The sequence below is a fragment of the Aptenodytes patagonicus genome, chromosome 7 (genome assembly GCF_965638725.1).
Source record: "Aptenodytes patagonicus chromosome 7, bAptPat1.pri.cur, whole genome shotgun sequence".
NCBI classification, from domain to species: Eukaryota; Metazoa; Chordata; class Aves; order Sphenisciformes; family Spheniscidae; genus Aptenodytes; species Aptenodytes patagonicus.
This window is the reverse complement of record NC_134955.1, coordinates 19630887-19643506: the sequence shown is the minus strand read 5'-3', so window position 1 is coordinate 19643506 and position 12620 is coordinate 19630887. Positions and strand designations below refer to the sequence as shown.

The 12620-nt window shown below is 40.9% G+C and overlaps 1 protein-coding gene across 3 annotated transcripts in view; it reads left to right on the top strand.

Moving 5' to 3' along the window:
• Positions 1–12620, top strand: part of LOC143163253 (mucin-5B) — a 47941-nt gene that overhangs the window by 24017 nt on the left and 11304 nt on the right. For all 3 annotated transcript variants that reach the window (XM_076344228.1, XM_076344227.1, XM_076344229.1), the window contains exons 18-34: positions 88–140; positions 528–628; positions 929–1080; positions 2925–3063; positions 3813–3923; positions 4681–4860; positions 5249–5485; positions 6390–6546; positions 6735–6863; positions 7305–7389; positions 7599–7636; positions 8702–8857; positions 9687–9752; positions 10085–10177; positions 10881–11122; positions 11640–11817; positions 12122–12372. In XM_076344228.1, the coding sequence (XP_076200343.1) occupies positions 88–140; positions 528–628; positions 929–1080; positions 2925–3063; positions 3813–3923; positions 4681–4860; positions 5249–5485; positions 6390–6546; positions 6735–6863; positions 7305–7389; positions 7599–7636; positions 8702–8857; positions 9687–9752; positions 10085–10177; positions 10881–11122; positions 11640–11817; positions 12122–12372 (2368 nt within the window). The remainder of the gene's footprint in view (positions 1–87; positions 141–527; positions 629–928; positions 1081–2924; positions 3064–3812; positions 3924–4680; positions 4861–5248; positions 5486–6389; positions 6547–6734; positions 6864–7304; positions 7390–7598; positions 7637–8701; positions 8858–9686; positions 9753–10084; positions 10178–10880; positions 11123–11639; positions 11818–12121; positions 12373–12620) is intronic.

Genomic DNA, 12620 nt, shown 5'->3' with positions numbered 1-12620 from the left:
ACTACTGAAACGTTACAGTGCCTTTCTCTCTAGTGAGAGAGAAATGTGCAAAGAGCTGATGTGTTTCATTTTATGGAATCTCTTTAGCAAATGCATTCAAGGAAGATTAGACTGCATTGGAGAAACTGTCCTGGTAAAAGGTGAGATTTTGTTAAATAATGGCATTATGGTGTCAGCTAGTATTTATAATGTTTTTTTGTGTTATCTCTCACTTTCTGTAACATTTTAGTATTCTGCACATTTTTGCCTTCTCCCTGAAATGTGCTGGTTATTGATAATAGTTGTCTTTGTAAAAATGTCACAAGACTTGCTGAAGTCTTTAAAAGATGAAGACATTTCCCAAATCTTAGAAGTTATCTGCCTCCTTCTCCCTGCACTGTTGGTGGGCAGAAGCAAAAGCTAATAGAAACTGTAAATGAGAGACACATGCTGCCCTCTGAAATGCTCCACTCTGTTTTACAATTGCTGATGGCATCCTTATTGCTTTCACTAAATTACCTTCCTAAAATGTTTTCTTCCTCCTATAGATTGCCCAGCTCCTATGTATTACTTCAACTGCAGCTCTGCGGGTCCCGGCACGATTGGATCAGAGTGTCAGAAAAGTTGTAAGACGCAGGACATGCACTGTGTAAGGACTTCACCTCCTAGCAGGAGCATGGGACAACATGATTGTGCATGTATGATTGTCCTTAACAAATGCTGATGGTAACATGTTACACTGTTCACAGACCAACTACTTTACTGTTAACACAACAGCTATAGCTACCCACATAGCTGTGTTACTTGTAGTTTGATTGTCACTAACTTACAGTTACAGGATTTTTAAAAAAAATTCAAAAGTTTGGCATCCAGAGCTAGCACCTCTGCTTGTTCCCTGTACTTTCTGTGCATTAACGAGTTGCCTTGTGTTGTATCTTTATATATGCAGTATGTCACAGAATGTGTTTCTGGCTGCATGTGTCCTGATGGGCTGGTATTAGATGGCAGTGGAGGATGTATTCCCAAAGATCAATGCCCATGTGTCCATGGAGGACACTTTTATAAACCTGGGGAAACCATCAAAGTGGACTGCAACACATGGTATGTTATTCCAGGGAGCCTTGTTTTCTAAAAAAGGCTGTTAAAATTGTCAGTGCATAGTGCGCCCATGGGGCAGGATGTATTTTGAAGACTTCCTCTTCATCATTAGAGCCATCAGGCTTCTAGTAAAAATAAAAGGGGAAACATTTCCTCTCTGCAACACGCTGCATGAGCCTGCACTTGGGGAGAACAAGTACCAAGATCTTCTGTCAAAAGATTTCCATCCTTTTCTGTGAACTGCTTCCACACCAGCTTTAGAAGTACCAGCCTCATCCAAGTTGGTCTGGGGCTGGTCATTCTACAAGGGAGAATTGAGTCTGTGTCTGTTGGGCACAGCTGAACCCCAGAAAAGGATTGAATTTAGAGGAGGGAGGAATCACAACGATCTTCCAGTGACTTGCAGTGCTTCCAGGTGTGTAGTTCTCAAATAAGATAAATTAATACTCTAGTTGTTCTAATTGCTGGTATAACTCTGCCATAGACTTCACTGTTATTACTGATCATGGTGGGTAAAACACTTTGAATCCTTACCCATTATTTAGTGAGGTTGACACTGTATAGTCCTGCGAAGAGGATGCACAGAAAATAAGAGCCAGAAACACTTTGGTCTGATCACCACTGGTACAAGCAATCAAGTTTAACATGTGAAACCAAACCCTCATAAGCAGTTGTTGATATCACAGAGGCCATTAAGAGGTTTTATTGCAGTGAGGGCTTTGTTTTCTTATGAGAATAGGACACATAGGGGAAAAAATTGCAGTCTCTGTGTCAAGGGTATAACAACTAAAATTTTCTGTCTGTGTTCCCCCTGAACTGGAGGTAAAGTTTGTCAAGGTGTGGTGGGTTGACCTTGGCTGGATGGCAGGTGCCCACCAAGCTGCTCTATCACTGCCCTCCTCAGCAGTGGAGGGGAGAAAATAAGATGGAAAAACTCGTGGGTCAAGATAAAGGCAGTTTAATAAAGCAAAAGCAATGGCCATACATGGAAGCAAAGGAAAACAAAAGATTTATTCTCTACTTCCCATCAGCAGGCAAAGTCCAGCCACTTCCCAGGAAGTAGGGCTTCAGTACATGTAGCAGTTGCTCCAGAAGACAAACACTGCAATAACAAATGCTCCCCCTCCTCCTCCTTTCTCTCAGCTTTTATTGCTGAGCAGATGTCATATGGTATGGAATATCCCTTTGGTCAGTTTGGGTCAGCTGTCCTGGCTATGTCCCCTCCCAAGATCTTGCCCATCCCCAGTCTACTGGTGAGGGGGGAATGTTGGAGAGACAGCCTTGATGCTGTGCAAGCACTGCTCAGCAGTTGCCAAAACACTGATGTGTTATCAACAACTTTCTAGCTACCAATACAAAGTACAGCACTATGAGGGCTGCTATGGGGAAAATTGACTCCATCTCAGCCAGACCCAATACACAGGGGAAGACAGGGATAATACTGGTTCACACCACTGTAGTCAGGGACAGAACTGACCACATGGTACCTCACAGATTAATATTCAGAAATAGTTGAAATATTCAGTTCTTCACCTTGAATTTACCTCCTAAATCCCCACTGTCTGCTGCCAGGACTTAATGATTTAAAAGATATTTGAAGAAAAAAATAGAATAAAAATAGACAAAGTTCAAATGTGTCTTGGTAGTAAACATGAACTTTCTGATTAGTAAGCCATCTCATGGCATGGTCTCAGAACAGTTGAGAGGGTAAGCCTGGAAGAGTGAGAGATGATCACTTTCTTTGAAGTACTGCAAAAGACAAACCTTTGAATTACTCTGCCCGTTTGGAGTTAAGGAAAAAACGCGCTTCATACAAAGATTGTGATTCTTTGCATTTTGCCTCCCAGCACCTGTAACAAAAGGCAGTGGAACTGCACAGACAATCCCTGCAAGGGAACCTGCACTGTGTATGGAAACGGGCATTACATGAGCTTTGATGGGGAGAAGTTTGATTTCCTGGGAGACTGTGACTATATCCTAGCTCAGGTATAAATTTTTTTCACTTTCTTATCCATATGCTTTTCATAGCTTACACTGTAGGGTTCAGTCTGAGTAATTAAAGGGCTATCCCATGCAAAATAGTCAACACTGATGAGCAGAGCCTACTCTCCTCCTCTTGTACCTAGAGCAGATACAGTGAGATTTTCCATATAAAAGCAAAGCAATTAACCCTCAGAAGTGACACAAGAGGGCACTGTGTGATCCTAAACGATTAACTCATGGGCTGGACAGCCCTTTCCTGATGTAATTCCAGCATCTGTAAGGGAAAGGAACTGGTGTGGTGTTGAAAAGCTAAGTGTTTCTCTCAGCCATCCAAGACTGACAGTATTTTTGTTGTGACAGAAGCACGTAGAGGTTAACGTGTGAGTCTCATGTATAATAATTGCATATAATGAGACAGTACTCAGTGAGACATTTTGTCATCCCCAAATTACAGTTGGTTTTGCTAATTTTAAGAAGAAATATTTTTACCTTTTTGGCTGTGCAGGACGCGTGCTATGAAAAGCTCAGTTTTTTCCTTAGCTTTTCTCCTTGAAATTCCTGGTCAAGTATGAACCTGCCACCAGGTCAGCTGCCACCAGATTCTTCTAAAATGCCCAGAGTTTTGGTGAATAAAAAAGTGACAAAATTGCAGAAGTCAGATTGGAGTGTCATTCATTTAGAGCTCCTGAAAATGTTTAAGACTGGTCTAGTTGCCTGAAAAGATCTAATACAACGTTATCTATTTTTCTAAGGATTTTTGCCCCAATAACATGGATGCTGGCACCTTCCGAATTGTAATTCAGAACAACGCCTGTGGGAAGTCACTCTCCATCTGCTCCCTAAAGATCACACTGATTTTCGAGGTTTGTCTAGAATTGGTTATAACTGAGGAGCTGTAGTCTTGATTTTGTAGCAGTTAGTGTAGTATCCCCTTATATTCCAACTCAGTTGCTGCTAGAGAGTACCTGCGGAAGTCAAACAGCCAGAAAGCAGAGGCAGGCAAGCTGGGAAAGGTTTAGGTATTTGGTGTTAACATGGCTGGACACTTCTGCAGGTGAGGGGATAGGTGCAGGGAGTCAACAGCACTCTATGTGCATGTGTGTGTGTGTATTTGCATCTATGACATTAGTGGTATAGGAGTGATGCTAAAGTTTTTAGAGGACCATGTTTCTGTACCATGGTTTGAGCACAGGGCAGATGTAACTACAGAGGGAAGAATTTCTTCCCTCCAGCTCGGGCTTAGCATTTCCCCAAAGTGTACACAAATGAGATTTCTCCCATAGTGTGGGGTGAGGGGATGGTGAAACAAAGTAGTATGACAAGGGGTATTCTAGCATACCCAATTGCCCATGCACTCAGGAGTTGCTGTGCCAGCAGAACAGATTTCATCTAGAATGAAGGTAATTTCTGTGGCTGTGAGATAAGACTTGTCATGCAAAGGCAGATGTTTCCCATTGAGATCAGTGGGTCTTGCCTGTGGCTCACATGTCTGGCGATAGACCAAGATGTAGTGTAAAGACTACAGAAAAATAAGATGAAGGACCAGAGGCAGAATACGAGTGCTGTTACACTAAGATTTCTATTCAAATTCCTTCCATGCAATGTATCTGTTCCTTGTAGAACAGTGAAATCAGGCTCTTGGAAGGAAGAATTCAGGAGATAGCCACTGATCCAGGAGCTGAGAAGAATTACAAAGTGGATCTCAGAGGAGGTTATATTGTGATTGAAACAAATCAAGGGATGAACTTCATGTGGGATCAGAAGACTACTGTTGTTGTTCATGTGGCACCATCTTTCCAGGTAGGTATGAGGTGGACTGATTTCAAACTCAAATTTATGCATCCAGAACTGGAGCCCCAGTTTGAAAAGCAGGGCTTGGAAAAGTGTTCAGTTCAGTGGACAAGAAGAAGCAAGCAGGCCATGTCTTGTGTTTTATTTCATTGTTCAGTCAGTATGAAACGCTCCAGAATATTTGGAGCTAGAAGTAAAGCGAGACACTTTGCAGTATTGGAGGGCTAACAGAGTGATCTTGTCACTTGAAGTCCAGCTTTCTCTAAGCCATATTTTGATGGCTGTTTAGAAATTTGCAGCTATTTTGCCTTGGCCTGCTCTATAGTTTATTTCTGTCAAACAGTGGGCTGCACTCAAAATAACCAAACCATTTACTGTGCCTATGCAAATTACCCAGGGAAAAGTCTGTGGCCTTTGTGGGGACTTTGATGGCCGCTCAAGGAATGACTTCACAACCAGAGGGCAGTCTGTGGAGATGAGCATCCAGGAGTTTGGAAACAGCTGGAAAATAACAAGCACCTGCTCAAATATAAACATGACGGACCTGTGTGCCGATCAGCCTTTCAAGTCTGTACTGGGACAGAAGCACTGCAGCATCATTAAGAGTAACATCTTTGAAGCCTGTCACAGTAAGGTAATCCTGTTCTCTCATCCTCAGTAGTTTCACACTAGGTATTTGTTGCTATTATTTGCACACACATTTTTACTATTGAAGGCTATTACACAGCATCCTCGAGTACAAGGGCTACCTCTCTCAAAATCTCACTTTACAGCTAAGCCAGTTGAATCCTGTTGCACAGTATTGAGGAAACAACAGTGCCTGTTTGGAGCAACTGAAGACAAAAAGGATAATAGTTGGCCACCAGAAGTAAAAAGTTAGGTATCAGTTTGTAAAATCTAGAGATAAGTTAGCATAGGACTATTTGTATAGGGATCCTTGGGAAAGTTTATTCAAATTACCTAAAGAGATTAATTATTTGGTTTATTTTAGACACAAATTGAATTAATCTAAACAGAAACAAGGCTACTAATTCTTAATGAGAATGTCTACACAAAGCTTCAGTGCAGTTTAACAAGCCATTTTAAAAGCAAACTTGGCTTAATTTCCTTGGTTAGTTCATGTTGGCACAGGTTAAAACATGAGACGTGAAGTTCAGTGGAAATAGGATTTCCTTTTACACTCACTTAATCACTATCTCTCAGTTAGAGAGTGCACACGCTATATAGTTGTGCTAACCCAAAGCAAGGTAGTTCAGTCCTGCAGAAATTACGCTGGAAAGACATTTTGAGCATAAATGCCAGTATTACACACATGAGAATAAGATTTAGAGTCCAATTCTACCAGGCAGGTGAAAATAGAAAACCACCTGTTGTAAAATATCACAGCTCCTCCATGACAATCCCAGTCTGTCACAGACTCAGCCTCGTTCTGCCAAAGAAATGGCAGAAAGGGTGGCAGAAATTCAGAGCCCTTTCTCTGATTAAAACACAGTGCAGCAGGTACATCTGTGGTAACAGATCTGTTGGTATTTTGATAGGTGAACCCAATACCATATTATGAATCTTGTATTTCTGACTTCTGTGGCTGTGACAGTGTGGGAGACTGTGAGTGCTTTTGTACCTCAGTTGCTGCTTATTCAAGAAGCTGTAGCAGAGCTGGTGTCTGTATTGACTGGAGAACGCCTGCCATTTGCCGTAAGTATTGCACTGAAAATGCACACAGAAAAGCAGTGCTCCATGCGCTCAGGTACATGGGAGATAAAGAAGAGCAGAATTCTGACATTGCTGTGCATGCGTGACTTAGCAAGCTCTTGTTTACAAGATTTAGAAAATAACCCCTGCCCTGTATCTGAGACTTGGAGGTTTTTTATTCTTCATTCCAGCTGTGTTCTGTGATTATTACAATCCACCTGACAAACATGAGTGGTTCTATAAACCCTGTGGAGCCCCTTGTCTAAAGACCTGCAGGAACCCACAAGGGAAATGTGGGAACTTGCTGTACAGTTTAGAAGGTAATTCTTGCTTGACTTTGATGCAGTTTATGGAAGTTGAAGCTATTAGTCTGGTTTTAAATGTCTTTAGCATCAAGGTAGCTGACAGGCTATCCCATTTGCCCAAGAAACTTATTGACCATGCCTCGCCTGGGCTAATTCCCCGTGTGATGGTGCCATTCATAGCACAATTTGCCTGTTGTCTTTAAATCTGGGGAGAGGTAAAAGATCATTCAGTCTAAATTTGCAAAGAATAATTATCTGTTGACAAACGGAGTTAATTAAAACTTTTGGGAGAGAGGGAAAAGAGGACGTGGAAAAATAATTAGTAGAATAAAGAACATTCATACTGGGGTCACATTCATTTTGGGATGAAATCTGCATCTGATAGAGGTATTTATGTGTTTTCCCTGGATCTGTGTAAAGCAGACTAAGAATGCTTTGTTTACTTTAACTTTCCAGGCTGTTACCCGGAGTGTAGTCCTGACAAGCCATATTTTGATGAGGAGAGCAGGGAGTGCGTCTCCCTCCCCAACTGCACTTCTTGGTAGGTCAGTTGATGGCGAGAGAGGTAGAATAGGACTGGAAAGGACAAGCTAGGCAATGTTTGGTTTATGTTCATAGGCAGTGGCAATTATCATTAAATCCTCCAGGAGCAGGCTTTTATGTAAAAGTAGATACTGTTGCAGACGTTGTTATTCCACATACTGATTCAAGCCAATAAAACAAGTCTTCTCCTTTTCTCTTTATCTTCAGCAATCCTGAAGAGAAACTATGTACTGAAGACTCCAAAGGTAACTTTTCACCACCCTCACCATTCATTGAATGATGATAGGACTGAAACAACCCAACATCACATGTTACTGCAGGTGCATTGGTAATAGAACTCCAGCTAGCTAGTTCAATTAACTAGTTCAATAAGTGGATGCACAGCAGTACAGATATGCTTTGATAAGCAAAATGCAGCCTTTGACCTGAAGAACTTTCTAAACAATAATCATAGGGAGGAAGGAGAGAGGCGTGAAATGTGCAACTCATCTCACCCAGGTAAATACCACTTCTCCACGTTTACACTTCCTCGGTTGTCAGTGAAGACAGACAGAAAGTAGTCTGAAGCAGGCCATTCATGGTACCTGTTTTAATGAGCACTTTTAGAATGGGACAAATCTTGTAGAGGTGCTATTTCCTGTCCAGTAATTTCATAATAAGCCTAGAAAACTAGCTTATGAGAGACATGTTTGTGTGCCTAAAGGACACACTTGCTTAAGGTATGGTATCAGTTCATTCCCATATCTGGGAGAAACCACATCCCAAAATACAGTAGACAACACATCTTCAGTTTTGCTGATTTTGTTACAGTAATAGATATATTCCCTTCGGTTCCTGAATGTATGTTCTCCAAAATCTGAAGAGCTTCTCATATATTTAAATGAAATTGTTTATCACTGCATGTTCCTCATTAATGGATTGAAATGGCTGTACAACACCTTCTGAGCCAATGTTTTATCACTCAACAAGGTAGTAATCCCAGTCATGTTCCCTGCCAAGAGGGAATGCACCTGTGCTCCATGCTGGGTGAGGACAGTGCCAGTTCTGATGCTTTCACCAGCCAGTAATTCCTCCATGCAAGCTGACTCCAAGAAACACGAGCAACCACAAAAATCCAACCCACTTTAAATAAATGAGGTTGACTCACAGTGCAACTTCTCAAGTAGAAACTGAGAAAGTTTTTTAGCCAGGTAATTCATATTTGATGATATGAGCTACAGATGGGTAAATCCAGTTTGGTTTTCTTTTCATTTGTATTTCTATTACAAGTGTCCCCTGTTACCATGGCATTTGCTCTTTTGGTGCCTCAGATTGCCTTTGCTGCTACAATGGAAAGACCTACACCTTAAATGAAACTGTATACAGCCAAGTATATGGGACCGAGTGCAGTGATGCTGTCTGCGGCCCTAACGGAGAGATCATTAAAACACTCATCCCTTGCAGAACACCATCCACACTAGCACAAGGTACTAGATTTATAAGATGTTTGGTGGTGATTTTATGAAAGCCTGTAATGGTAATAAGATTCTTCCATCTTGGAAAAAGACTCCTACTGCATGTCTAGGATAAGCACAGAATTTAAGCCAGTTGACGGTTCAGGAATGAGGGGTCAGAGCTTGTGGGTCTCATGGTGGGGACCAAAAGTGTAATTTTTATAGATTCTTACTGTCAATGGGATAAAGAAAGAATAGAAAGATTCGGCCATTTTTCAGTACAGCTTTTACAATAACCTTGGGCATACCACAGTTGACACTCTGGTGTTGTTAGTCTCAATATTTCATACTTCTAAACCTTGTTTTTCTCCTTCTCATCACCTATATCATGCTATGGTTCTTATCGTACCGTTTTCCGCATTGGACTAAGTCAGTCTCAAATGGGTCGCTGGAGCAAGAAAATAAAGCTGCCTGGCGGTTTATTCCCTTCCCAAAAGAGAAGTTGCAGGGTGAAGGGGATGTGAATGAACAGAAAATAGGAAGTAAAAAGAAATAAAGAAAAGGTGGAGTTTTGCCGCATGATTATAGCAAAGAAAAATAAGTGGCTAAAAAAATGTGTATTGTCCTGGTAGCAAATTATACAAAGGGGACAAGGAAAATTAGAAGTTAGCTTCTCTACTCAAGTGAGTGGAAGAGCTAAAGACTTGATGGTGAGCCCGTGTGTTTGGTATTTACTAAATGCGTTAACAAGTGGAATAAGAAGTATAATGGAGTAATAACTAGGAAAGGAAGGACTATTGAAAGCAGAGTGTAGGTGGCATAGTAAAATGTCTAAATGATCTGTCTGTATTTATACCAACAGATTCTTCACAACAAGGCATTAAAAGACAAAATGGAGTGCCACTGGAAATAATCTCTCCAAAGTCAGGTGAAGTCCTGCAGGATTAGAAAGTTCCAAGAAACCTTAGATTGGAATGAATAAGCAACAGTAGAAGGGCAGTTTACTGTATTCTATATAGAAAAAAACTAACTACAAAGGGGAGTGAGTGTGTATTATTCTGGTAGCATACAGTGTAATAGAGAGAGTGTATATAAATACAGAGAGGATGGTTTTAGTGTGTACATGTACAGAATGTGGTGGGGGTATAAAAATGATTATTTTTTCCTGTTTTTGTGATTATAGAGAATGTAGTAGATGCCACATGGCTTGAAAATAGAGTAGCAGAAGATTTGAATATTAATTAATTTCATTTCCTGCAGAACCACATATGCAACCTGTAACATCTGCACCTCTGTCATCAACAGTAGCCACTCCCTGCTTCTGCAATGACAATGGACAATTGATACAAATGGGTGAGAAACCAAGCAAATTTTTTTTCTGCACCATTGATGTGGGAAGATGTACTGTTAGATAAAAGTGCTTCAGCAAGTGCTCATTCAGCCTGCTGCAGTTACACATTACCACAAGTTGTTACATCTTTGAATTGTAATTAACACCTTCAGAACTACAACTCTCTCATATCCTATAACTATGTCCTGGTTTGGATATCCCTGGTGTAAGGAAGCTTGTACCAGATGCTATCTTCAGTGGACTCCAGCACAAACCCTGAATCCCAAACTGCTGAACATGGGCTTGTAATCCACAGTCATATTCCAAAAACAGAGGAGGGAAGACTCTTCTTCATCTCTTAGTAGGTCCTGAACCACCTATCTCCTGGTCTTTGTGAAGACCAGATGCACTCAGTGTTGTATTCAGTATTCTCTTCTCTTGTACTCATTTTCGATTCCCACTAATGTACTTAAGAGCAGAATTTCAGATTAGCCACCTGTGGCCCTCCCTCAGCCTTTGCCATTTGGATGAATTGAGCTCCGGTTCAGTCATTGAATTCAAGGAGTTACAGACAGACAGTCACACCTGAACATGGCCATTGGCTACTGGCAGACCCAGCTAGTTAAATGCAGGGCTGAGTATGTGGCCAATCTGTGATGCATAGGCCTTGAGAGTTACCAGTTTCATGCACAGTCCAGCGCTAACAGTCGGGTTTTGGCCTTGCAGGAGAAAATGTTTCTCTGCCAGTGAATATATCAGGTCATTGTGCTTACTCCGTTTGCAATGCATCGTGTCAGATTGAATTAATTTGGGCAAAGTGTAAAATTGGTCATACTGAAGCGCTCAAGATCTGTGATCCAGACTCCGAAGCCTGTTCACCAACATCTGCTCCCAGTGCAACAAGCCAAGTTCCTGCTTCCACAGGGACTCCTGTGAGCGATTGTCTTGGGCTCATTCCTCCCAGAAAGGTGAGAGTCTTGAAAGAAGAAGATGTGTTTCTTCAGCTACAGCATTGCCTACAGCCAAGATTTGGTGTTCTCTGATGCTGGTAACCACCACTACAGCTGGACTGTAGGTGTGGCTGAATTAGATGATTTAGAAGTATACCAGAAGCCCCCAAATAATTGAGAGAAGAAGTTGAAGATTATTCTGTTCACCTGAAACATCTAAATGATTGTACGTGGGCAGAGCTACCTAAGCTGAACAAAGGCTAGGAAATCACATCTGGCAGTGTCCCATAATCAGAAGTGGTCAGGACCTTAATATTGAGTCCTATAGAAAATGTTGTAGAACTGAAGTAGATATCAAGGCTCTGTTGATTGCTATATGTTTCATATTGCCTGGTTTCCAGAGAAAGAGTAGATAACAAATAATGCCATGCTAGACAATTAACTGAATGGAGCATAGTTGCTGTGTGTGATCTTAAAGATTTTGTTACGTTACTTTGTTATGTGCCTTTCCTCTTCTTCTTCAATCCGTCAATAGTTTAACGAAACATGGAACTTCGGAAACTGCCAGATTGCCACTTGCCTGGGAGAAGGAAACAATATTAAACTGTCCAGTATAACTTGCCCTCCTCAGCAACTGAAACTCTGTGCCAATGGTTTCCCATTCACAAAACACTACGATGAAACTGGTTGCTGTGAAGTCTCTGAGTGTCAATGTAAGTACTGTGGCAGGAGAATTCCTGAAATTTATGTTATGTTCAGCTGGGCCTCAAGAAAGATAAGTCTATGTGGTCAACATCCATATTATGTTCATATTAATTCAGTAGGATGTAATGGAACAGAAGTCCCATCTAAAATATTGGCTGTTAAGAGCAGATAGGAGTGTCCTTGCTAGGCTAATTTTTCTTTATCAAACTGGTTATTTTAGCTCTCACTGAAAGTGAGTAAAAGAGTTAAAACCAGCTTGTACTTATAGGAAGCTCAGAAGCCAAACTTGAAGTCTGTCACTCTGTCTTCCAGGTATTTGCAGTGGATGGGGAAATGAGCATTATGTGACTTTTGATGGAACATATTATAATTTTAAAGAAAACTGTACCTATGTCCTTGTGAAGTCAATTCATCCTGACTTTCACAACTTCTGGATTCACATAGACAACTACTACTGTGGTGCCATTGATGGAGCAATTTGTTCAATGTCCCTTCTCATTTTTCACTCCAACTCTGTTGTTATTCTGACACAAGCAATGGAACATGGAAAAGAAACAAACCTGGTAAAGTATTGTGTTAAAATGAATTCTCAATATTATTTTGCTGTTGTTATATTACTGTACTGCCAAATGTCCTGTCACGACATAGGATGAAGCTTGTAAAAAATGGAATGGTTAAGAAATGCAATTACCTTGCTTGCTTTCTCTCTCTCTCTTTTCCTTTGTGTCAACAAAAATTTGTATATTCTAAAAACTTGGGAAATTATCACAATTGAAAGTTGTGTTTTTCTTCCTGACATGAGTATTTAAAT